The 26,715-nt window shown below is 41.4% G+C and overlaps 1 protein-coding gene across 1 annotated transcript in view; it reads left to right on the top strand.

Moving 5' to 3' along the window:
* Positions 1–511: 511 nt before the first annotated feature.
* The window catches only part of GLDC (glycine decarboxylase), a 97,819-nt gene continuing 71,615 nt past the window's right edge, over positions 512–26,715 (top strand). Inside the window, exons 1-3 of the mRNA XM_086685230.1 lie at positions 512–1,009; positions 1,552–1,630; positions 21,302–21,437. Of these exons, the coding sequence (XP_086541356.1) occupies positions 758–1,009; positions 1,552–1,630; positions 21,302–21,437 (467 nt within the window). The 5' untranslated portion in view covers positions 512–757. The remainder of the gene's footprint in view (positions 1,010–1,551; positions 1,631–21,301; positions 21,438–26,715) is intronic.

Raw genomic sequence — 26,715 nt, 5'->3', positions numbered from 1 at the left:
TCAGTACAGACGGAGCTGGAACCCACCAACCCTGAGATCATGACCTGAGCAAAAACCAAGCGTCGGATGCGTAACCGACTGAGCCACCCAGGCGCCCCCAAAGACGACAACTGCTAAAAAAAAAAAAAAAGTTCATCTGTCCATAGTGGTTTCCATGAAATGTGAGCCTAAAATTAATGAATGAAGCCTAATTATTAGAGTCTGGCCTCCCTGTCAGAATCATCTGTCACCTCAGCTTAGTTCCCCAGGCACTTCGCCCGCCGTTGTGCAGCCGGATCCCGCGCCAGTGCGGTCCCAGACCTTGGCCCCGACCGCATGGAGCGCCCAGATCTCCCCATCAGCCAGAGATGGGGTACGAGTGACTGAGGACAGCACGTTCTGGGCCAGGCGCAGGACTCGGTTGAGGGCCGAGAAGAGAGTAGGGAGAGGGGGCGGGGCGGTAGACGCCCCGCCCCCGCCCCTCCATCTACTCCCATTGGCCGAGGGTTTCCAGGCCCCATCCCACCGCCCGCCCGCCGGGCTACACTTAAAGTGTGCAGAGCAGGTGCCTCGCGTGGAGCAACAACTTTGCGCGCGTGTTTAGGCTGAGCGCGGCGCCCATTCATTGCCCACGAGCACCCATCCGTCTGTCCTACCCGTCGTCCAGCGAGAAGAGGCTCCAGGCCGAAGGCAACCGCCACCTGGAGAACTGTGACCCAAAGGGGCCGAGAGTGCGGCTGACCCTCGTGGGCCAGGGCAGGGGACTGTGGTCGCGACCATGCAGACGTGCGCCAGGGCCTGGGGGCTGCGTCTGGGCTGCGGAATCGGGGGCAGCCGCCGCCTGGCTGGGGGCAAGGGACCGCTTTGGGTGCCGCGGGGCCGTGACAGCAGCAGCGGCGGGGACAGCAGCAGAGCTGGGGACTCGCGCCTCCTCGAGCGCCTCCTGCCCAGACACGACGACTTCGCTCGGAGGCACATCGGCCCGGGGGACAAAGACCAGAGGGAGATGCTACAGGCCCTGGGGCTAGCGGTAAGGACCCCACCCGGCCCTCCAGGGCCTCACCCTGCCTTACCCAGGTTCTGCCGGCTCGGCCTCCCGGCCCCCGCCTGAAGCTCTGCTTGGCTCCGCGTGGGACCCGCACCCCGGATCTTGGGCCCTGGCGTGGAAGCGAGCCCGCGAGTTCCGTTCCTGTGCCCCAGGCTTCTCTCACCCGTTTACTTTCTCCACCCGCTTTTCGCGCCTCAGAACCTTATGTTTTTCAACCCAACTCGCCCTCCTGATGAACCCTAACTTTGCAAAAGGAGGACCTCCTGGTTTATCCAATTATCTCTGGTTGCTGACTGAAATCCAGCCTAGAGTGGTAGAATCGCTACCCCAGTTCATTTGCTTTCCTCCAAGTGATTTCTGATTTGCTCAAAGTTGTTTTTTTTTTTTTTTAAAGAAACACTAATTAGGAGATTTAAATGAGGTTCCCACAAGCCTTTGTAGATGCAAAACAGAGGTGACTCCTTTAACTCAGAAGCACTTTCCTCTCCCTTTAGTGTTCACGGATTTATGTTTTTTCATTTTAGAGTATTGATGAACTGATTGAGAAGACGGTGCCTGCCAGCATCCGCTTGAAAAGACCCTTGAAAATGGAAGACCCTGTTTGTAAGTTGCCGGGAGAGCTCCCTTCGACTCTGCTTGCTTTGGCCTATTTGTCTTCTACAGTTTCTGAAAATCCAGCTCTGGGTTAGGATTGCCCAGGACTGGGAATATCTTTATTAAAACAAAACAGTGCGAGTACCTCAAAGGGCAGGAGAGGGTGGAATATTTAGTTCCTGGAGCAATCAGTTCTGTACCCTAGGTTGGAGTCCATGCCTCGCCTTTCTAGCTCTTTATCTAGGCGCCAGCAAACTGCCGGTGGAAGGAAGGCAGTGCACAAGGCTGTGGAAGACTCCCCATGTCCCAGGCCATGGTTCTCACATCCTTTGGGATGAGATGTCATCACCTCTGCAGGTCAGGATACTGAAAGGAGAAAGGACATGCTTATAATCATATACAACTAAGGAAGTGACAAAATGGGAGGAGATGCAGACATAAGGCCTCCTAGCCCAAGCTTCTTTATATCACAACAGCTTCAAATTGTTCTCTTATGTCCAATTTCATTTACTTATATCTACTGTAAGGCAGCAGTACTCTTCAAGTTCAAATAATTTTTATGAAGAAATGTGCAAAAAAGATTTGTGCCTGGTTTAAAAAGTTTAGTTTACTCATAGGATTACTTAGAATTTTGTTTCATACTTAAATATTTTTAATAGTCCTGAAGACTGACTTTCAGAGGTATTTTTATGAGTACTTGACTTCATGGAGTGAGACAAGAATCCGCATGTCAAAGGGTCAGGCAGAGCTGAAGAGCTCTCGCTCTTTCTCTTTTAAAAATATTTTTTTTTAATTTTAATGTTTATTTATTTTTGAGAGAGAGACAGAGCACCAGTGGGAGAGAGGCAGAGAGAGCAGGAGACACAGAATCCTAAGCAGGATCCAGGCTCTGAGCTGTCAGCACAGAGCGTGACATGGGGCTTGAACTCAAACCATGAGATCATTGACCTGAGCTGAAGTGGGATGCTTAACACTTAATTAATTGACTGAGCCACCCAGGCGCCCATCTCTTTCTCTTTTAAACAGGAAAGAATTTTCTTGGGTTATCTGGTTTTTGAATCACAGAGATGCTGTCTCTTAGACTTTTGGAGTCAGGTGAAGAAAAAGAACTTTGTTTTTTTTTTTTGTTTTTTTTTTTTTTTTTTTTTAGGACACAAAAGATATGTGGATGGCAAACTTTATTTTGTTTTATACTTGATCTTAGCCAAAAGGCCAAGAAGTGATAAAATTTATTTTGTTTTAAAGTAGACAACTTGAAGTATGAAGCCAGTCCAGCTCCAGGTGGCTAATGTAACTCAGGTTATGATAAGAATTGCTCCCCTTGTTGGTTTCAGATCTGAACCATTTCTCCTGATGGCAAAGACCTTGCCCTTAGAAGAAAATCTGCACATTTTGTTCAATTGAACTGATTCAGTCCTGGGATAGTCTTATCTATTTCAGTTTTAGGAAACCAGAATCCTGATTTATTGGATGTTTAAAGAGTGAAGAGTTGTATATATATATATTTTTAAAATTTATTTATTCATTTTTGAGAAAGTGAGCAGGTGAGGGACAGAGAGAGAGAGGGAAACAGAATCCTAAGCAGACTTTGTGCAGTCAGTGCAGAGCTCCACATCAGGGCTCGAACTCACAAACTGTGAGATCATAACCAGAGCTGAAATCAAGAGTTGGATGCTTAACCAGTTGAGCCACCCAGGCACCCCAAGAGTTGTATATATTTTTAAGAGTTGTATATTTTTTTAAAAATTTAAAATCTTTACTTATTTTTGAGAGAGAGAGATAAAGCATGAGCAGGGGAGGGGCAGAGAGAGGGAGATAGAAAATCTAGAGCCTGAAACAGGCTCCAGGCTCTGAGCTGTCAGCACAGAGCCTGACATGGGGCTCGAACTCACAGGTAGTGAGATCATGACCTGAGCCGAAGTCAGAGGCTTAACTGACTAAGCCACCCAGGTGCCCCTAAGAGCTGTATATTTTTAAAGCAAGCCTTAGGTAATGCATTTCTGAGATTTTCAAAGTCAGAAAATGTTTGGGTCACCCATTCTTACAATATACTCTAAAACAAGATGTTCTTTAAGAGCATTAGAGCCTAGGGAACATGTCAAAGCCTCCTCTCTAAAAAAAGTTCAGCTGTTTCTTCCCAGCTGAATAATGTGAACATTGGGGGATTCCATTTCTCCTCTTTCATTGAAAGTGAACTCCTGATAAGTAATTTGCAACTTAACTGTAAACTTTAAACCCAGTGGCTTCTGTGAGATTTGGGGCTGGTTCCATCTGGTTATTCTGAGATGACTCAGAGAAAATATTGCACAGTCAGGATTCCACCCCCTTCTCCCTCGCCTTTAAGTGAATTGGCTTTCCAACAAAGCTTGCTTCTTGGAAGAATGAGCTCTGGTTGGGGCAGTCAGAGAATGTGTCAGAAAGGCATCAATGTTTTATTCTGAGGTGTGCACATGTCATGGTTAATGAATGTCCTTCACATGAGGAGAACAAACTGGTCCGGGTAACCTCCAGTAGTAGCATTTCCGTTTAATAGTAGAGCAGCATTACCCAAACAGTTTCATGTTGAATGCTTGTTTTCTGTTGTATTCAGAGAGGAATTCTGGACAATATTTGTTCACTGTATACACAGGAAACTAACAAGAGCTAGTTGGTTACATGAGTCTTAAATGCCCTCATTGCTGAGTAAAAAGACAGAGCTGTAAGCACCACGGAGATCCTTGAGTTAGTTCTTACACATAATTTAATAATCTCGAACATTTGTTTAGTGCTTACCATATAGTAGGTACTTTTAAAAGTGCTTTTCATGTGTTAATTTAGTCCTTAGCACAATCCTATGAGGTAAGTACCAGTATCATCTGTTTTACAGGGGATATGTCGTAACTTACAGTGGAGGCAGAAGTTGACCCAGGCAGCCCAGATCCACTGTCCACCCTCCAAAGTCTACACCACTGTTTTCACTTGCCTGCCTTCTGCAAAGTAGAAAACTCCTGACTCTGAAGTATCCAGTTTATTGATATGCACAAATCCAATCATGCCAGAATCCCTCTGCCATTTGCTAACTGCTCTGGTGGAAATGCAGTGGCATACTGAGAGCCCAGATGTGGAAATACTCAGCCCACTACCAGGGAGAGGGAAGGGGTGATGGGTGCAGCACTAGGGTTGAGTATTGAGGGATGAGTCGTGATGGCTTTGCTGGACAAGGCTGGGGGAGGCTGCCACAGAGGGACCATCATGTACTGGATAGAGTGGCCTGACAGAATCAGATGATTCATCTGTCCTGAGGGATGCTCCCCTCCCCTTGGACACTTAAGTGCTTTGAAAGAATACCTTGATTATCAGTTGAATTCTCAGTAAATCATGCTTCAAAAAGCAAAGCTACTCAATTCAAAATCCTATTATCCTGTTCAAGTGAATCCACTCTCCCTCACCCACATACACATAAAGAGAAAAAAATAGGAAGGATATATATCAATGGCAGCATTCATTTCCCTGGATGGGCCATGAGGGATGATTTTAGCTTTCTTTTTATTACCTTGTTCTAGATTTTCTACAGTAACTATTTTATAATACCAAATTTCAAAGTACTTTGTGTATGAACCAACTAATCACTTTTAGCTATGGTATGGCTCTCTGTGTAGTATTCTTAGTAAAATAATCTCAAGCTAACCAGACTGAACTAGTCCAGAACTGCACAGAAGCTGCAGGGTTTAAAGTTTACACAAAATTGCACATTGCTTATTGTGAGCATGCTGAGGAAGAAAGACATTAACCCCTCTAATGTTCAAAGTGTTCAAGCAGAACTAAGCAGCTGAGCTGTCACAATGAGACTTTTGACAGACTTGTGGGAACTTAATGTACTAAGCCACATCTTTTAGAGTGTTATTTAATAAATGGTTAATGGAAGGAGTGTTGTGTAATGCAGCTGCAGGTGGTGACTATGTCACCCAAGTGGGGTTGGGCATTTTCCTGCACTGATCTCAAGGACACCTAAACAGGATAACACTTCCCCAGGTGATAGATGTCAGGTGTCTTTCAGCTGGATGATATCCATCATTGGGTTCTGTCTGTAGACTCCTCAGTTTGTGACAAGACTCACCCTTGGCCTTTACCTGGCCAAGTTCCCAGTTTATATGAATTAATTTGTCTTTTTAATACTAGTGGACTTTCATTATGCAGCTGTGGAAATAAATGAAGACCAGTAAAATGAGAAAAGCAAAGACTATTCTGTACTTGTTATAGGGGGAGTCAGCCTTTTGTTTTGGCAGAGGAATGGGAAAACCTTATAGTGAAATAAAGGAAAGGCTTCAGGTATGCCAGTGTTGGGGGCTATTGGCATGTGGAAGATGTAGGGGAGGCAAGTAGAAGCAGGGGATCCTGTGTGATTGGTTAAGGGTGTGTATTTGGCTTTTATGGTTGGTCCTACATCAGAAGCCAGCACTAAAATTAAGGTAGCTGTCAGTTATTAATCAAGTCCTGGCCAATAATTTTTGGTCAATTATTATGTAAGTTATTGTGCAGTTTGCTGCATAGTCACTGAAGATAACAAGTTGACTTTCTGCAAGTCTAACTTACAGCAGGCTGGCTTCTGGAGTTTGTTATAGAAAAGGTGTTGGTTTCTTGAGCAGGTTGCTGCAGGTTGTGGGTGAAAGTTCTGTGGTAATATATGGTCTGCCATTGTCTATTTGTGTATTCAGTCTCTTACAATAGAATCTATCTTGTCCTTTTATTTTTGTCATGAATTCTTATTAGGCAGATGGCTGCGGATCTGATACCTTGGAAAGTCAGTCTATTGCCTAAATTGCTAAATGTTCATCGGCCATCTAGTATGTGCAAAGCACTGTGAGGAAAAATATATGAGTAAACATAATCACTCTCCTCAAGCTTATATCTTACCTTCTTAATATAAATATGTCAGTTAAAAAGTTAAACACAGTTAAAAAGTCCCAGGTGCCCTGAGAAGTTTGGATAAAATGCTGCGAGTATTCAGCAGTTGGAGGGAGAAATGGGATTTCTGGAACAACATAAAGAGTTGAAATATATCTTCTCCAGTTAGAAGCAAAGACAATACCTTTACATTGACTATGTTCTTTTGGTGTGTAAATATACTTCATATAAGAAGGGAAAAATGCAAAGGAATAAAGGCAGTATCTTCACTGAGAACAGAAAATGGCAAATGCAGCATGAAAAGCATAATTAGGGAAGTATTTTAATGTTGTTGTAGTTCTGTTCATGGAATCTTAATCAGAATAATTATGTTAACCACTCAGGGATTCTAGTGTATGTTCCAACATGACAAAAGCAATTCTTTAGGTGTTCTACAAATTTAACTCAATTCTGACACTATCCACCTGGAGGTAGCATAATATGCTACAGATTAAGGACTCAATAACAAAACTGCCTCTTCTTCAGATGCCAATCCCAAGTCCACCTGTGCTTCTGACCAACAAGCTATAAATTGGAGGTTCCCACAATCCCCTTCATGGGTTTGATTAATTTGCTAGAGCAGCTCACAGAACTCAGAAACATTTCATATGTTTACCGGTTTATTTTAAAGGATATTATAAAAGATACAGATGAGTCACCAGATGAAGAGGTACATAGGGTGAGGTCCATAAGGGTTTTGAGCACAGGAGCTTCTTCCCTTGTGGAACTTGGGGTTCACCACCCTCTCAGCATGTGGATGCAAGAGCCATCCTAGAAGCTCATCAAATTTTGTCCGAGATTAATCTGTAGCCTCCCACCCCCACCCCTTCCTCTCCTCAGAGGTCTGTGGGTGAGGCCAAGAAAATTCCCACCCTCTTATCACTTGGTCTTTTTAGGTCTTTCTAACCAGCCCCATCCTGAGGCTTTTTAGGGACACCACCCTAAAACACTTCATTAGCATAAATGTGACTTTTTACAAGGGCTTCTTATGAATAACAAAGGAATCCCATTACTCAAGAAATTCCAAAGACAAAGACCATATATAGTTTTTATTATTACCACAGGGATATTTCAGTTAAATATGTGGAGGTGTATCCCAATAGAAGTTGAGAAATGAAAATATTTTAAAAGAGATGTGTCCTGAAATAAATTATAATCAGTTTTTTCACTTTTTATATTTATTTTTTAAAGTTTTTATTTATTTTGAGATAGAACCAGTGAGGAAGGGGCAGAGAGAAGGGGACAGAGGATCCGAAACTGGCTCTGTGCTGACAGCAGATAACCCAATGTGGGGCTCAAACTCAAGAACTGTGAGATCAGGAATTAAGGCTGAAGTCATACACTTACTTAACTGACTGAGCCACCCAGCCACCCCAGTTTTTTCTCTTTTTAAAATTAGAATACAAAGTTGAAATCTCAGTCTTTATAAATTGACCATTTTTAGCATTAAAATGTTTGGGGCTTATTTATTGACATATAAAGGATACAAACATGTAAACATGCTGATGAGAGCCCAAATAAAATAGGTCCTGTGACTGGGACAAAGAACATAACATATAAAAACAACTTTTCCTTTTCATCTTGCTAATGGATAATGGAATTCGTCCAGCATCATCAAACATTTTATATAAATGAAATTGCTTATTGGGGCGCCTGGTGGCTCAGTTGGTTGAGTGTCTCTTGATTTAGGCTCAGGTCATGGTTTGTGGGATCAAGCCCCGACTCCAACTCAGCACTGACAGTGAGGAGCCTGCTTGGCATTATCTCTCTCTCCCTTTCTGTCTCTCCCCTACTCTCTCTCTCTCAAAATAAATAATAAAAATAAACTTAAAAACAGTAAAGTTTAAATGATATTGATGGCGTGTGAGGCAGGTTGAGGGCAAAATACAAGCTAGCACCCCTCCTCCCCCAAGTGGGATTATGGGTGATACTCCTCAGGCACTTTTGGCTGCCCAAGTGATAAAGTTTTGGGGTAATGGGGGGTTCGTGAGCTCTGGAGCTGAAGACCAAGAAAGAATTCTTGAAGAGGAAGAGCTGCACTATAAGTGCGGGGGTGGAGGGTGACCATTTTATGGAGTCAGGGGCAGTTTCCAAAGAGACTTTAACATGCTAAAGACTTTCTGGAGGCCTAGCTTTGTCCGGCTAAGGTTGTTTTTCCCTCTAGCAAAGCATTAACATTAAGACAGTAGGGATTCCTGGACTTTAGGAAATGATGGGATTGCCTCTTTCTGGTAAACTGGTGGAGATTCTTATCAGTTTACCATTTGGGTTTTTTTGTCCTTTCCTGTTTTGGGAGCCTAGAGTGTCCAAGGATTATCATACACAACCCACCTGGGGTGGGGAGGGTGCTGTTAGCCTGCACTTTGCCCTCAGCTTGCCCCATCCTCCCTCATCACAAGGACAAAGGAAAGGACAAAACAAATGGTTAAACTGATAAAGAGTACACCAGTTTACCAGAAAAAGGCGGTCCCATCAATAGCCTAATCGCCAGTACCTGTAGACTGAGTTTCCTGGAGCCCTGACATCACCCCTCCATCGTGATAAGGGGAACAAAGGAGAAGGAAATGGCAGATAAAACTAAATTTCCTTATAACCTGCAGCCCATTGACAAATACTTGTGGCAAATATAAGAGTATAACATTTCTCCAGGAACTCCCTACTGTGTTCACGTTAATGCTTTGCTAGGGGGAGAAACAAATTTAGCTTGACAATAGCTAGGCCTCCAGTAATCTGTGAGTCTTTAGCTTGTGGAAGTCTCAGCGGAAACTTGCCTGTGGACTTTACCTTCCCCAAATCCATGGTTTGTAACCAGTTACACTCCACAACCCCAGTGCAGTTCTTCCTGCCCATGGGTCCTGTCCCTGTGCTTCAATAAAATCACCTTTTTGCACCAGATGTCTTCAAGAATTCTTGGCCTTCAGCTCCAAACCCCACGAACCCCACCATCACCCCAGAAGGGCAAAGGGAGGGAGAGAATCTTAAGGAGGCTCCATGCCCAGTGCAGAGCTGGCCTTGGGGCTCTATCTCAGGGACTTGATCTCACAACTGCTGCTGCATGGGATATTTAACTGACTGAGCCACCCAGGTGCCCCTGAAATTACTTCTTTAAAATATTTTAAAAACTGACTTTTTGGTGGTGGGGGCTGGGGGGGCGGGGGAGGAAGCTACTATATCCTTTATCTCTTGCTGTATAAGAAGTTACTGTAAAACTCCATGGCTTAAATATTTATTGGACATTTATTATCCTCACTGTTTCTGTGGGTCAAGAATCCAGGAGCAGCCAAGCTGGATGGTCCTGGCTCAGAGTCTTTTATGATATTGCTGCCACATATTGGTGGATGCTCATCTAGGCCTGGAGGAGCCACTTGTAAGGTGGCTCACTCACAACTGCTGGCAAGTTGGTGTTGTCTGTTTGGGAGATCTTAGTTCATCCCCACATGAGTCTCTCCCAAGGGCTGCTTAAGTGTCTTCACATGACAGGTGAATTCCCCCGGAGCCAGTGATTCAAGAGAGAAAGAAAGCCAGGCAGAAACTATCCTTTTGATGACATAATCTTGGAATTCCTATAGCATCACTTAACGCCACTTTCTATTGATTAGAATGAGTTATTAGGTCTGGCCTGAATTCAAGGGAAGGGGAATTAATGTTCACTTAAAAACGTGTGCTTTTTTTTTTTAATTTGAATATAGTTGGCACATAATGTTACATTAGTTTCAGGTGTACATCATAGTGATTGGACAACTCTATACATTCTGCTGTGCTCACCACAAGTGCAGTCACCATACAGTGACTTATATCATTGACTATATTCTTTATGCTGTGACTTTTATTCTCATGCCGTACTCATTCCATAACTGAGAGCCTGTATCTTCTGCTCCCCTTCACCCATTTTGCCCACACCCTTCCCCTCCATCCCCTCTGACAACCATCAGTCAAATTTGTTCTCTGTATTTATAGGTCTGATTCTATTTTTTGTTTACTCATTCGTTTTATTTTTTTAGATTCTGCTAAAGAGTGGAATCATATGGTATTTGTCTTTCTCAGTCTGATTTATTTTACTTAGCATAATATATCCAAAACATAAAGAAGTTATACAACTCAATACTAAAAAACAATCAGATTAAATTAATCTGGGAAAGAGGACCTGAGTAGACATTTTTCCAAAGAAGAAATACAAATATCCAACAGGCATATGAAAAGATGTTCAACATCACTAATAATCAGGGAACTGCAAGTCAAAACCACAATGAGGTATCACCTTATACCTGTCAGAATGGCTAAAATAAAAAAGATAACAAATGACAAGTGTTGGCAAAGATGTGGATAAAGAGAAAGGAACACTTTTACACTGTTGGCGGGAATGTAAATTGGTGCAGATACTCTGGAAAACAGTATGAACTTTGCAAAGAAACTTCAAAATAGAAATGTCATATGATTCAATAATTCCACTAGTGGGTATTTACTCAAAGGAAATGAAAACACTAATTTGAAAAGACATGCACCCCTATGTTTAGCACAGCATTATTTACAATAGCTAAGATATGGAAGTAACCTGTGTCCACTGATAAAATGAATAGGGAAGATGTGGTATATATGTGTATACATACACATACACACAGTGGAATAAAAAAAATGAACAGGGAAGACATGGTATATATGTGTATACACACACACACAAAATGGATGGGATCGTGCCATTTACAACAATGGAGGACCTAGGGGATATGCTATGTCTCCACCCTTTGAAAACAGGACTTAAAAAGAATGTACAGAGTATTTTTTTACTAGACTTAATTTATCTTGAAAAAAAATTTTTTAATGTTATTTTTGAGAGAGAGAGAGACAGAGACAGAGAGCAAGCAGGGAAGGGGCAGAGAGAGAGGGAGGCACAGAATAGGAAGCAGGTTCCAGGCTCTGAGCTGTCAGCACAGAGCCCGATGTGGGGCTTGAACTCACAGACCGCGAGATCATGACCTGAGCCCTACTTGGCCGCCCAACCAACTGAGCCACCCAGGCGCCCCTAGACTTAATTTTTAGATCACTTTTAGGTTCAGAGAAAAATTAAGTGTAAGGCACAGAGTTCCCACATACCTCCTGCCTCGAGATAGCCTCCCCCATTATCAATATACCCCACCCCCCAAAGTGATACAGTTGTCACAACTGATGAACCTCCATTGACACATCAACACCCAAGGTTCATAGTTTACATTAAGGTTCACTCTTGGTGTTGTACATTCTATGGATTTGGAGAAATGTATAATGATGTGTCTACCTCTATAGTATCATACAGAATAGTTTCACTGCCCTAAAAATATCCTGAAGACATTTTTTTCCCCTGCAGACATTGAAAAAAAAAATTTTTTTTAAATGTTTATTCAATTTTGAGAGACAGAGAGACAGAATGCAAGCAGGGGTGGGGCAGAGAGAGAGGGAGACATAGAATCTGAAGCAGGCTCCAGGCTCTGAGCTGTCAGAGAACAGAGCCCGACATGGGGCTTGATGACTTGAGCCAAGGTCAGAAGCTTAACTGACTAAGACACCCAGGCGCCCCTCCCTGCAAACATTTTTAAACTACCACATTCATCCAAATTAGCACATATTTCTATCATAAATTATAAATAATTTTATCTGTTACAATTATTCAATGTTATTAAAATGAAATCAGTCATATTGTATCACTATATTGTAAATATAGTGTTACTCCTAAGGACTATTATGGTACACAGGTCCATTTGCCCATACACTAAATGTCCCCATCTACTCACCTTTGTCACCAATGGGTTATAAGCTATCATCAAAGCTAATTTTACAGCTTCCTCCATCTGCTTCCCTTTCTCATTTATTGGGAAGCTTCTATTGAAGATAAGTTACCGTTTTAGGCACTGAGGGTAAGAATCAAGGGGTAAAGGATGATAAAGATATGACCCTGACTATAGGTTATAAATAATAGGGAGATAGATATTGAGTAGCAGTGAGATCTGTAAATTAGGAAGAATGCTTTGGCTGAAGTTAAAACATGAGCAGAGACATGGAGGTATAGAGATAACATGGTTATTTTGATATGGTGAATGACCATGTATATAGAATATCAGGCTGCCAAAAGGCATAGAAAACAAGGTATGGGGGGGCTCAGAGCCATGATAAAGGATTTATTTTTTCTCTCTAATGAGAAGATAATAACAGTTATTACAGAGGGAAGTGACATGACTGTGTTTTGCAGAGTGCCTCTGATATCAGAGGCAAGGAGACCAGCTGGGAGATTGTTGGAGAGTTTAGAGGTGAGATTTTAAATGTCCACCAAGAAATACTCACCAGGACAATATTAGATATGCAAGAAATTTACTGGGAGTGGGAACAAGAGAAGGCAGGGGAACCTTTAGACTGTGATGCAGATCTGACCCTGGTGGAAAGGGAGAGGGATGGAAGGAGAAATGGCTAGGAAACTCTTAGACTGCATCACAGATCTAAGAAACTTTTGGTCAGTCCAAATGAGAGTCCTTGAGTCAAAGTTGCCCATGGGAGGGGGTCCCACAGCTTGCAAGAATGGGCCTGCATTAGTTCTCTTGCTGTTGTTAGTAATTGAATGGGAGTAGCCTATGGGGATTATGGTTTCAGTATAAACATGGTGGTTGATCCAGAGATGCAGCAGGCGGACTGTCAGTCAATTTCTAGGCTGAATGTCTTGACGTGATGTAGTCTTATTAAGAGAAGGAACAGGAGAAGAAGAGGGTACTGGAGGAAGTAGAGATTATGCTCTTGTTTGAGCAGAATTGTGTTTGAGGTGTTCATGGAACATGCATTTGGAAATGTTGAAGCAATAGTCAGAAACATGAGTCGAGAGATGGAGTTCCAGATTTCGTGAGTCTTCTAAATGAATTCATGGGAGTGAGATTTCCTAGAGATGGAATATGGGAAGAAATGTGGAAGCCAGGATGTTGGGAAATAGAGCATGTAAAAGGGAGGCAGAACAGTCTGAGGAGAAATAATTCCAAAGGCTGGAGGTAGGGTGTTCTGTGCCCTATTGTCATATTCTGGACCTTTCTTAGGCATAAAAGGGAATAAAGTCCACCTGAGGGTGTAAGGACATTCTGAAGTAAGTGTTGAGAGGTTGCCTGTCTGATGATCTGAGTAAGATACAGGAAGTGGGAGACTGAACATTAAAGAAAAGTGGGAAGGTCCAGAATAGCTATTGTGAACATCTGTGTAGGAAGAAACCTCATAATTTTACACACACATAAACAGTATTTTTACAAAAATGTAAACAATTTTAGTAAGGATTCTCAATATCTAGAGCATCAACATACTGATTAAGCAATGAAGAAATACAATTTCTGAGATTCTGAAATTATTGCATTAATGAGTTAATGTAGTGCATTATTTCACAGAACTTGCTTAATAGCTGAATTTCCATTTATAAACGTTTCTCTGAAGCCCAAACTTTTAAGGATGCAGTTGAACTAAATGTGAGAACAGTTTGTGCATTGATTTGTCATCATGGGATTCTGTGATGGGTGATTATTTATTGTGAATATTGAGCTAGCTATATGTGGGAGTTTAGGTGAGTTTTCATTGCAACACCTTGATCCACCCATATTTTCTGAGCACTTACTATGTGCCTAGCAACCCTCTATGCCCCTGCTCATAAAGAGATTATAATTTAGTGGGTAAGGTTCTGGGTTGGACTATAAACTTCTCCCTATGCCTATTCCTTTGATCTATAAAAAATGATCTCTTTCCTGCAAGCATGTTAAATTGTTTGAATTGGACTCCTAGAACATATTCTTCCCTTGGTTTTGTTCTGCTGGCTACAACAATGTCCCCGCAAGGCAGCAATGAGGAAAAACAAATAATCCAGGACTTGCACTCTGATTCTGATTTCAAATTTACCATTTGGCCTGATTACATAGGTAAACTGGTATTCCAGATAAATATGAACTGTAATGTTTCTCTGTATATTTCTTTAAAAAATGTTCATAGATTAAACGAAAAGATGTGGTGGAGGAGGCCTCTCACAGAAAGTAGTGTGACCCAAGGCTGAGGAGAAAATGAGAGACATGGTGCCCCTTCTCTTCATCTCCCCACTGTGGGATGTTGTTCTGGTTTTCTTACAGCTAGTAGTAAGATCTTGAATCTTATATATGTTTTGAGTGAATAAGAAGAGCTGTAGGGGAAGAGCTGTCTCCTGTGGAGACAAGGGACCAAGGAGCCATTGCAAACAAAGATTGAATTTGCCTCAGCTCCTTTTGACTTTGGAGGTACCTGCTGGATGGCTCTAACCCCTGAGGGTAATGAGGGTCTGGGTGTGATGGTGTGTTAATTAACTTAGAAAGAAGATGGGGAAGAACCTGGCAGGATTAGGGCCAAGTGGATCAGAGCCCCAAGTCAGGCCTGCATGGTGCTGTCCCAACCACATCTTGTCATGTAGGGTGGGTGTCCCTCTGCCAGTCTCAAAGAGTTTCCAATCCAAAGAGTTTCCATGCATTTTTCTACACTACACAGAGCTTATGAATTGGTTTACCTTCCTGGAATAAAGAGATTCTGTAATTCACAGACTTTGGTTGTGAAACTATCTTTCATTGGTGGGGAGGAAACTTGACAAGAGGGAGTAGGGTTTATGGGCTGGGTAAGTGGGTTGAAGCCAGGGTGTTATGGGGGAGGGAGAGGGGTGCTGCAAATGATTAGGTGATGCTACCGAAAGGCTACAGATTAGCATGGAATTTGTATACAAACTCCAGCTTCCATTCAGAAAATCCAAAAATGTCCTGACAAATGCTATCTGAATATTCATGGTCTGTTTATCTTGATTGAGACCTTCGACCCTACCCAATTGTTTTCTGAGCAGCTTTGAAGCCAAGGATCTGCAGGTTGGCAAGAAAAATATGCTAAGGCATTCTGTGTCTTAACATGCTGGCCCCAGCTTTCCCCTTCAGTCTCTGGCAGAAAAAGGTCTTTCTGGGCAAATTCAAATATGACTGTGTTGGTTTTCAGTCCTGATGATTTCCTTGGCGACCTTTTCTGAGTATCTTGCCAAGTACACGAAGGGCAGGGAGTGGGAGGGAGGCTCTGACACTGGTTGAGTGACTGTTCTGCGTTGGGTGCTGCTGAATTTCTCGGAAAATGCTCTGTGGACTTTTGGCCACTGTGGCAACTGATAGGTGTCTGCGTTCATAGATTTCACCAAGAAGGATTTTGTTCTGCACATAACATTTTAATTTAATTTTTAGTTTTTGAGTATTATAGAAATATTGTCCAAAATTTTAAAACAAAGATAAATAGGAAAAAGCAAGACCCCTTCAGTCTCCTCTTATTAGTTTCTTGAGAATCATGCAAGAGATATTGTTAATAGATTGCATATACATATGTATTCTCTTTTTAATATAAATGGCAGAATCACATATACTCTCAATGGAAACTTATGCCTAATATTTTTAGATTGTCAAAAACCAGAAGGAAAGCATGGATACATTTTTTTCATATAACTGACACAAAAAGTAATCATGGGGTTATGTGTTAGGGGTGATAGGTTAAAGCATAAGAGGGAACTGTGTGTATGCATGTGTTTTGAAGCCACAAGAATATTAACCCATACAGCCTGCCTGTCTATTCTAATGATATTTTTCCAATTTTTGTCAAAATTCACACACATGAAAAATTATAATCTGGGCCTAGAGTGCACTGAGTATTTAATAGCTAAATTAGTTTATTCCTGTTAGAAAGTATTTATTTAGTGTAGTGGTTAGTACAAAGCCCTCCTTGATATTTTATGTGCTGGTGACAGAAGGGAGTCACTATTGGAAAGTCTCTTACATGGAATTATGTAACAAGAAAGTGTTCATTCTGAATTTTGCAAAGAGGAACAGCAAGAGGAGCAGTGTGAGACCCACCTGTAGATTCTTAGGGACTCAGGGCTCAGGCCACTGAACTCTGTTCTTGGTACATTAGAACCAGGGCATTATGCAATGCTCAGAGGCAGACTAGTAAACAAGGTCAGAAGCAGGGTTTGTTCCATAAGAAAAGAATTTACTGCTTGAATTCCTGAAGGATTGCCTGGGGACTTTCATGGCTGGGGGTGGGGAGGGGCACAATAGTGAGACTAGCTGCTCCCCTGGGAGGCTATAGGCAAGCATTTGAAGAATGACACTTGTCTCCAAGTGTTTCTTAATGGATACTCCCTTTCTCTTTCTGTCTCATTTCCCCCCTAGTTTCACTGCCATTATCATTAAGGAAAACAGTTACTGGAATTGGGTCTGGTTACAGAAGGAAGCTGTTTTTGTCACATTGGAAGGAAGAGTGAGGAATGTGCACTGTTGTGGGGTTTGCTCTGGGGGAGATGGAATCTTTTTCCTCTCTGTCTTGTCCACAGAGTTCTCCTTGGGCCATGCTGCCCAAGGTTTGGATGGCACAACTGCCTCTTTATAATGCTTCTCTTACTAGGTAGGGGGAAAAGACTGCCACTTTACAGTTATAGATCCTACACTATTTTCCCTAGAAAGGAATTCTGTTCCAAGAGAGAAAGGAATCTAAATCTAGTGTGAAGTGCAGTGGTAGATTTGCATGCTTAGGATTTTGGCTTTTATTTAGACCAATCATGCCCCAAAACTTGCCCTTAGAGACTGATTCTGCTAGGTTCCATTTGAGATAGGTTCAGTAGGTAGATCTCTAATTGTGGACCTTTCCTCTTTCCTCCTTTTCTCAATGTCCATTGGATCTTGGTTGGCATCATTTAACATAGTAATTCAAACTCTGGACTCCTAAATACATGGGGTTGGCTCTTTTGCTAATTGGGCCAAAGTGAGATTTCATTAGTGGGTATGAGAAATGGTGAGCGGTGAACAGATATTTGAAACAATTCAGGCACTTACCCACTAAGCTGTGTGTCTGGGAATGTTTTTTATGATATGTGACTGATGCAGCCTGAGGTCTTGATTTTATCACAATAAAGGAGCAGCTTTGTTCTTCAAGTCACAAACTGCCTTGGTCTCCAGGTGGGAAGTGTCTTCAGGATGAACAATGGATGAGAGAATGAGAAAGACTTCCACACCATTCTCACTTTGAAAAGTGTGGCCAAGTAACTACCCTACTCTTGATGTCTCAGCAGTGTCAATTAGCTTGGTGTACATTCTATTAACTCACTTTCTTCCCAAGAGAAGGTAAAATTGGTTGTAAAGACCAGCTATGATGAGAGCCAAATGGGGAACATTTGTGTTAGCCCCAAGCTGAATAGTGGTAGAGCACATGAGTGCTTTGGCAGTTTGGTCCAGTGAGGACTAGAATAAATCTGTTATAGGATTAGAAACTTCATTGTCTCAAGTTTGATCATTTTCATGCTCTGGGTATTGTGTGTGTGTATGTGTGTGTGTGTAGTGTGTGTGTGTGTGTGTGTGTGTGTGTGTGTAGTGTGTAAGAGATAGTGGCAGTTATGAAGGATGCTGATAATGTATCTGGAGACCCCAAAATCTCAGCTAGAATGGTGGAGGGATCTGATTTTTCCTTCTGCAGGAAAACCCATTCTCTCATACCTCTTAGCAGAGCTGTCCAGGGTAGAGCCCAGTGGGTGCCTCAACTAGAGCCCAGCTCCCCTCTTTCCAGCAGCCTCTGCCACCCAAGCCCTGGTCCTGTCCTGGCCATATGCCTTAAACAGTTAGGAAAAGAAGACATGAACCCAGACTAGCCAGGTACCCACTGGCACATTCCACATCAGTTCAAGGTCTTCAGATAGATATCTATATCCCTTATAGCTGCCATTATGCCTTACACACTTGAATGAAACACTTGAAGAAATTTAAAGGCCCACTGGCATAAGTGAAGAGCAAAATAATTAATTATAGAGAAGACCCAGAAGCATAGAAGTTACTAGCCAAGAGAGCTCCAGATGAAAAATTACGGGAGCAGAGAGGGGTAGTACTCAGTTGACTGCAGCCATGTTATTATGTCTCTGGGGTTCCTCTTCCTGCAATTCCCATTAATTCACTTGATCCTCAGTCCAATTTTTTAAGAGGGGGAAAAACTTTAATCACTAAAATAAGAAAAAAAGTCAAGCTTGAGAAGCAAGGCTTGTTGATCCTATAGTGCTTCTGTCATTACATGGTGATGTGTTGCTCTATATCCACATTTCCCTTTTCTTACAAGGACACCAGTCATTGAATTAGGGCTGACCCTAATATAGCCTGAGTTCATCTTAACTTGATTACATTACTGAAACCCTATTTCCAAATGAGATCACATTTACAGGAATCGGGGGTTAGGACTTCAACATCTTAGGACACAGTTCACAGGACTTCTTTGCCCATCTCCCTCCTGGACTAATGTACTGGCTTCTTACCATACCTCCCTGTTTCCAGGGTCTCCTCTCTGACCTAGGCGCAGTATCATTACAATTTTCTTTCTATAATGTAGAAAAGATCATATTATTTAGTACTCTGTTACTCCTAAACATTAAACTCTTGATTTGACAGATAAAGTCCTTCACAGACTGTTCTCATTTGGATGCTAGACCTTTTGTCCTCATGACATAATATGGAAAAGGGACCCGTCCCTCTTTTAAAGGATCTTAATTGAAGCTGGCCTTGCTGAATAGTGGGCCCGCCAGGCACTGCTAGTCTATCCCAGCTCCTAATGGACTTCTCAATCACTCTATCCTAAGACTTTGGTAAGTGATTGGATTTCTTGCATAATTGCTAAGGATGCTATATCTCCTCAGATATTGGTTTATTGAACTTCACATATTCCTAGACTTTCAATGGAATAAGGCAAGGTTGTCTATCATAAGTCAGTTGAATGATATTTACTCATGTAACAAAACTGTCTTCTCTTGGTGCACCTGGGTGGCTCAGTTAGTTAAGCACCCGACTTCGGCTCAGGTCATGATCTCATGGTTTGTGGGTTCAAACCCCGCGTCAGACTCTGCTGACAGCTTGGAGCCTGGAGCCTGTTTCAGATCTTGTGTCTTCCTTTTTCTCTGCCCCTCCCCTGCTCGTGCTCTGTCTCTCTCTCTCTCAAAAATAAACAAATTAAGAAAAAAACCCTGTCTTCTCTTTCTTTAACTTAGTCTGGCAAAATGATACATTTCTTGTAAATATATTTCTTGTGAAAGCATGTGGAGTGGGAAGGTAGATTGGAGGGTAAAAGTGCTTTCTTTGAGGATAAAGGAGTAATGAGAGTAATATTCACATAGAGTTCAGAAAGGTTAAAAGAAAGTGAAGCATCCTTCTAGCCAGTTGGCCATTTTAGAGATGGCTGTATATTTTTCTCTGATATAGTAACAATAAAATCAGATAATTCTAAGATGTAAGTGACTGAGTCCCTGAGAAGATCTTAAAAGAGCCAGACATTTGCCCAAGTAGTTAAATTTTTAGCAGCATGATGCATCTATATGCAGAAGGGCAGAGAAAGAACCATGTAAGGTCATTTGTATCTGGAAACTATTAGTATAAGTGCTGTACCTGTAGCAGGTCTGTACCTGGTCCAGTAGGGAAAGTGTAGAATCTGTAGTTAGATAAACTGGGTTGTAACCATTCAATTTAAAAGTCATGTAGCCTTGGGCCAGTGATCCTGTTCATGCCTTAGATTCCTTAGCTGCATGAAAAGCATTTGGTGCAATTCTTGGCAAAGAGTAATGCTCAAATGTCAGATGCGATTATTATTTTGTTATTATTATATGAATGACCCCAAATAGGGTCGCACCTGTACCAAAAACTTTGTACTTCCTTTTCAATTATCTAAATGCTTTAATGGGAATTCTGGTTAAGACTGCATCTTTTATGGGGTGCCTGGGCAGCTCAGTTGGTTAAGCATTCTACTATCACTCAGTTCATGATCTCACAGTTCCTGAGTTCAAGCCCCATATGGGGCTCTGTGCTGACAGCTGGGAGCCTGGGGCCTACTTCGGACTCGGTCTCTCTCTCTCTCTCTCTCTGTCCCTCCCCTGCTCGCACTCTGTCTCTCAAAAATGCATAAACACTAAAAACATTTTTTTTTAACTACATCTTTTATGACAACTAATATTTTACACTGTTGGGTGAAGAGCTTTTTATAAGTAGCCCTTTCAAGGGTGCTTGGATGGCTCAGTCGGTTAAATGTCTGACTTGGTTTTGGCTCAGGTCGTGATCTCATGGTTCGTGAGTTCGTGCCCCATGTCAGACTCTGCGCTGACAGCTCAGAGCCTGCTTGGGATTCTCCCTCCCCCCCACCCTCTGCCTCTACCCTGCTCACACATGCTGTCTCTATCTCTCTCAAAATAAATAAATAACCTTAAAAAAATAAATAAGTAGCCCTGTCAGTGATACAAAGGGAAAAGCATCAGAGTTAGTAGAGGAGTTTTAGAGAAAAATATAGGTCATGTATTTTTAAGACTTATGCCAATATTGGTATAAGGCAATTTAAAAGGGAAAACAGTACTTTACTAAGAGAAAACTGAATTTTTATTTGGTGTAAATACCACAGAAATGTAAAGGAACCAGAGGAAAGTTGGAATGAGGCAAGTATTAAAATTGGGTAATTCTAACAAAGCCAAAAAAGGGGAGCCAAAAAAAAAATTGTGATGAACCAACTTTGAGGAGTAATTGAGTACTATTTTGTGGATTTTTGAGATTTCTACATTTAGTCCTTAGTGTTGTTAAGGGATTGATTCTTATATTTTCCAGATAGCTGTTTTCTTATATAGGGTATATTCAAATGAAATAAAGGTCTTCAACTATAATTAAAGCTCTCTTTTGCGATATTTTTTGCCTATAATATTTCTCTCTTTCTTACAATCAGGTGAAAATGAAATCCTTACAACTCTGCATGCCATTTCCAGCAAAAACCAGATCTGGAGATCGTATATGGGCATGGGCTATTATAACTGCTCTGTGCCACAGACGATTTTGCGGAACTTACTGGAGAATGCAGGATGGTAATGTATTAGTTGATTGAATACAGGAGTACTGTGTTTTGATTTGCATTATTTCCCTCCATTTTCCCATGCCCTCCTCCCCCTTGGAGCATCAGAACTTATACACTAACACCTACACTCCTGTGTTGTCTCTAACCTCCAGGAACCTACCTGGCTTTCTCTGGTTTGGGAAATTTCCTTACTTATATGTAAAGAAAATGTTGAGGTTCTTCCCACTTTTATTCCCTTAAAACATTCTAGAGCTCTAAAATGTCGATGGTGTTAATCTGTTCCAATATAATGTTCATTCTGTCTTTGTAAGCACATTGAGCAAGATGTCAACTTGTAGGTGGACAGATTCAGGGCTTTATTCTTCGGAGACACTGGGATTTTAAGGTTATGTCTTTTTTTTTTTTTTTTTTTTTTAAGCCTATGTCTGAGCTTACTCTGTGAGTCTGAATCTTAGTCCATTGCCTTCTCAGGATTTTAGGAGTGTCCTTTACCTCCTTCCCCCAATATTCTGTGTTCATAATCAATGGCAAAAGCAGACATAGTATTAGGTAAATGGAGATTAAAATATCAGCTTCATTATTTAACACTTTGTAGCGAAAGAGAACACATGTATTCTGTGAACAGGCTCTTCTAGAAACAGTAAAAGAAGGGATGGAGCTGCACATACTCAGTTGCTTGCTCTGTTCTTATCTCACCAATTAGGAAACTCATTCCTATTCTAGGGGTGTGCGTGCTAGTGTGTGTGTGTGTGTGTGTGTGTGTGTGTGTGTGTGTGTGTTCCCCTGTTCTGCCCACTCTTGCTGCTACTGTTTGCACAACTCTGAAAGTGTTTCCCCAACACTTAAGGAAAACACCCAAGTCCACATCCATGCTATTTTGCTATTTTCCGTTGCAGTTGGCTGTATGATAGGAAGAACAAAACAGAGGTTCACATCTCAATACTAAATAAGAAAACACCTTGGATATTTCTTGATAGGCAGAGGTCATGGCTCCAAAGGAGCCTGAGAGCAGACCAGGCCATCTGCTGCTTCTGCCCAGTGGGAAATATTATCTGACTATAGAGGAGGAAAGATGGGGATGCCTGGGCCTTTTTTTCTCTTGGTTTTGGATCACTATCATCGCATATACTTTATTTGAAGTATGAATGTTTGAATATGAAATTGTATTTCAATTGATGTCTCAAAAGGAATGTATGCACTTATTTCTGGTGTAGAAACAGAAGTGTGGAGGCAATGATAATTCCCAGATGACTTTTTTTTTGAGTTAGTTGCTGTAAGAAATAACTTTTTTTTTTTTTAATTATGTAGGCACGTATAACAAGTATGCAGATGCCATTTCTTTGGTCCATAAGTATAGCTGTACTTGAGTTTTATAAAACATCAAATATAAATAACCTGAAACTGTAATAATACACAATTGGCTTCTTACACAGACATACCAGGAAGTACAAGCTGAAAAATTGAGTAAATTAACATGGTTTTACATTAATATATATAGTGCCAGTTAATATTTAAAAATAAGTTTCAAGGGGCATCTGGGTGGCTCAGTTGGTTAAGGGTCGACTCTTGATTTCAGCTCAGTCACGATCTCAGGGTTGTGAGTTCAAGCTCTGTATTGGGCTTTGCACTCACAGCATGAAGACTGTTTTGGATCCTCTGTCTCCCTCTTTCTGCTACTACACTGCTCAATATCTTAGTAAATTATAAGAAAAAGGCAATCTTATCAAAGCCTAATCTCTAGAAACCTATTTACTCACTTTCCTGGAGCCCCAATCTCACCCTCCCCTCCATAGTGATGTGGAGAACAAAGAAAAGGAGGAAATGGCAGATCAAATTGAATTTCCTAGGGCGCCTAGGTGCCTCAGTCCTTTAAGCCTCTGACTTCAGCTCAGGTCATGATTTCTGAGTTCAAGTCCCATGTCAGGCTCTGTGCTGACAGCTCAGAGCCTGGAGCCTGCTTCAGATTCTGTGTCTCCCTCTCTCTCTGCCCCTCCCTAGCTCACACACACACTCTCTCTCTCTCTCTCTCCAAAAAAAAAAAAAAAAAACAGTAAAAAAAATTAAAAAAAAATTTTCTTTTCAACGTTTTTATTTATTTTTGGGACAGAGAGAGACAGAGCATGAACGGCGGAGGGGCAGAGAGAGAGGGAGACACAGAATCGGAAACAGGCTCCAGGCTCTGAGCCATCCGCCCAGAGCCCGACGCGGGGCTCGAACTCACGGACCGCGAGATCGTGACCTGGCTGAAGTCGGACGCTTAACCGACTGCGCCACCCAGGCGCCCCATAAAAAAAAAAAATTTTAAAAACAAGTTTCAATGCTTGGCACTTGATGATATAAGAGGTAACTTTAATTTCTAGTACTACCAATTATCATGTGAGGATAGAGTAAGCAATTGCCTCTGCAATTCAAAGGTAATTATAGCAAGATGTAAAGATTGTCTTTTAGGTTAGCATATGTAAAAAAATCAACTTTAGTAAAGGGAAGGTAGGCTTCTCTATGGGAAATCATAAGGTGCCCCAACGTGAGCTTTTGAAATACCAAAGGACATGCTCCACAGCAATAAATTTTAAATTTAATTTGAATTCTCAGTGATCAGAATTCTCATTTGTATATAATGGCTTTATATAAGTGGCTCTTTACCCGCCACCCTAGGACAGACTATTGAGACATTGATTAATCCATTTTTTTTACCTTAAAAACAAATATGTAACCCTCATACCCCCAAAAAACTCAGGAGCTGCCAAAAAATGTACTGTTTTGTTGTAGTCAGCACATGAAGATAGGGCCCTCTGTGGGAGGGAAAGAGCTAACTTCTGAGCACCAGTTAGCAAAACCAGATGAGTTCACACTCCTTTCTGATTTTTGTAATTTTTCATTTCCCTGATTCCACTGAGATCCTGCTCACTCCCTCCCTACCCCCTCATTCTCTCCTTAAAACATCGAGCTACCTCTTGTACACATACCACACCACATACATGCACATATGCACACACACATACAAATATGCAGACCCATCTAAGAATACAAATTTTTTGACAATTTTGGCATTTTGAAAATGTCTTACTTAAACTTTGCACAAAGTGTTCTTAGCACCAGGAATAAACCTGCTGTGGCTACGGTTTATGACATGGGAACTTATACTTACCTGCATACCACCCACAAGCATAACTGGTTTCTGTGTGTTTGAGTCTGTGAGGGGCTGGAGGTGTGTTTCGCTATCAGTACAGATGACAGTTATCTGCTGCCTCAAGTCCAGACCTGTAGTTCTGAGGAAAAAGGCATTTGTGCGGGTCAGCACAGAAGTTATCCTGCATGTATTGGAGCACAGCACCTTTGCATCATTTTCTGCTTTTGCATGAATGCAAAGCAGACCTGGTTGCTCAGAGTGCTTTGTCCTAGATGCAGTTACTTGTGTCCCATCATTATAGGCGCCAGATCCCTGGCCACAGCTTTTAGTTTGAACATGCTCCATTCCTTCATTAGTAAGAGAACAGGAAAGAACTATCAAAGAGGTAGAGTTGTTTGTGTTTTGTTGTTGTTGCTTTGCTTTTGGTGTGTGTGAGAGAATGTACTTGCATTGCTGAGGCATGTTTTCCACTATGGTTTTGATAAAAGTTTGAATGATAAACTCCAAATGCAAATGGTCTGTCTCTCTTTCCCTTACAAAATAAGCCTCAAAAGTACATGAATGAGCTTCAGCATTTCAGTGGCCAGGGTCCTTCACTCTTGGTGGCCATAGAGAATATTCACCATATTGCTTCCTGGCTGTGAGTGGATGTGTTAATTTACTTTAGGAGCAGCCAGGATTTTGAGAGGGAGCCAATGTTGTTTGTGCTTTTCAGTCCTGGTTTTTGGGCACATTTTACATATTATTCTTTTCCATTTACTGAAAGCGGATTTGAATCACAGGGTAATATTGTACCTCACCAGCACTGATAGAGAGGGCTGTGCACATGAGATTTCACATTATCATCCTTCTGAATGGTTTCCATAGAGACGGAGCCAACAAATTCCGGTAACGTGAGGTGAAAATAAATGGACAACATAGCTTCAAAAGAATACAAACATTGGGGCTCTTACAAGAAAATTTACATCAGGTCCAGAATTTTATTTTCTGGGGTCCACTGCTACAAATCTTTTACTGCTGATAACATCAGTAACTAATATAAAAAAAAAACACATATATTTTTTGTACCTATTTCTGTTTTGTGTAACTTTGGCACTGGGATTAAAATGACAGAATCTAATGAATGTTTGTCCTACCTCAAAACCCACCATCATCTTCTTTCTCAATTCTATGAGGAAGTCACAGCCCCAAATCATGAAAATACTGATTATTTTGAATAAATGTTAATGCCAAGTTGAATATAACAAACATCCTGTTTGAGCCAGACAAAATGCCTTCTTGGATGTGCAGATGCTTTAAAAAAAAAAAAAATTAAAATACAACAAGAAACAGAAATGAATTCAGTTAAATAGTCAGTTGAAATATAGAAAATGTAGAAGCACCTGGTTGGCTCAGTTGGTGGAGCACACAACTCTTGATCTTGAAGTTGTGAGTTTGAGCCCCACATTGGGTGTAAAGATTACTTAAAAATAAAACCTTTAAAAAAGAAAAGAAATAAAAAAAATGTAGATTACAGACACACTTTCTTAATCAGTGTATTTTGTCTAATTGAAGCATGTATTACAGCAGGCCCCGTGTTAACATTTTTCCCCTGAAATGAGGGTTTTCTAGTATCCTTGGGCCTCAGACTCACTGAACTGAATTTTTTAAATAGATGCTTGTTAAGACCTTTAATGCCAGTTATTTCAGTACTGTAGAAAATGTGTAGACTATAAAGGAAGTTCACAAGTAAAAGAAGTGGGATCATATGTTATTTTTTTGCAAGAAAAAATTATATCTCTCTACCTTTAGCAGTGCTAGTTAGCATCAGCCCAAGTTTGGGCTTATGAAGTGATGAGCACAGTGAGAAAAGATGAGCAAGGGAAGAGAATATTAAATCTCAAAGTCTCTTATGAAAGGAACAGCACAGTCTCTGGTATGAAGGACTGTGCTTGGGAGGTATGGGGTTTTTTCCTGCAGGTAATGGGGAGACATCCCCATTTAAGCAAGGAAGTCAAATACAGCACACATCTGCACCACAGATATTCAATAGTTTCCTGTTCTAAGGACAGCATCAGGGCAGTAAGGCGATAAAGAACAAGCGGTGGATATAAGGCATTGGAAGGAAGACTATGGGAATTAATCATTATTTGAGCTCAAAAAAACTGTATTTTCTACC

The sequence above is a fragment of the Puma concolor genome, chromosome D4 (genome assembly GCF_028749965.1).
Source record: "Puma concolor isolate L17-30 chromosome D4, mPumCon1.1.hap2, whole genome shotgun sequence".
In the NCBI taxonomy this organism is placed as follows: Eukaryota; Metazoa; Chordata; class Mammalia; order Carnivora; family Felidae; genus Puma; species Puma concolor.
The sequence above is the reverse complement of the archived record's forward strand: the minus strand, read 5'-3'. Positions and strand labels throughout refer to the sequence as shown.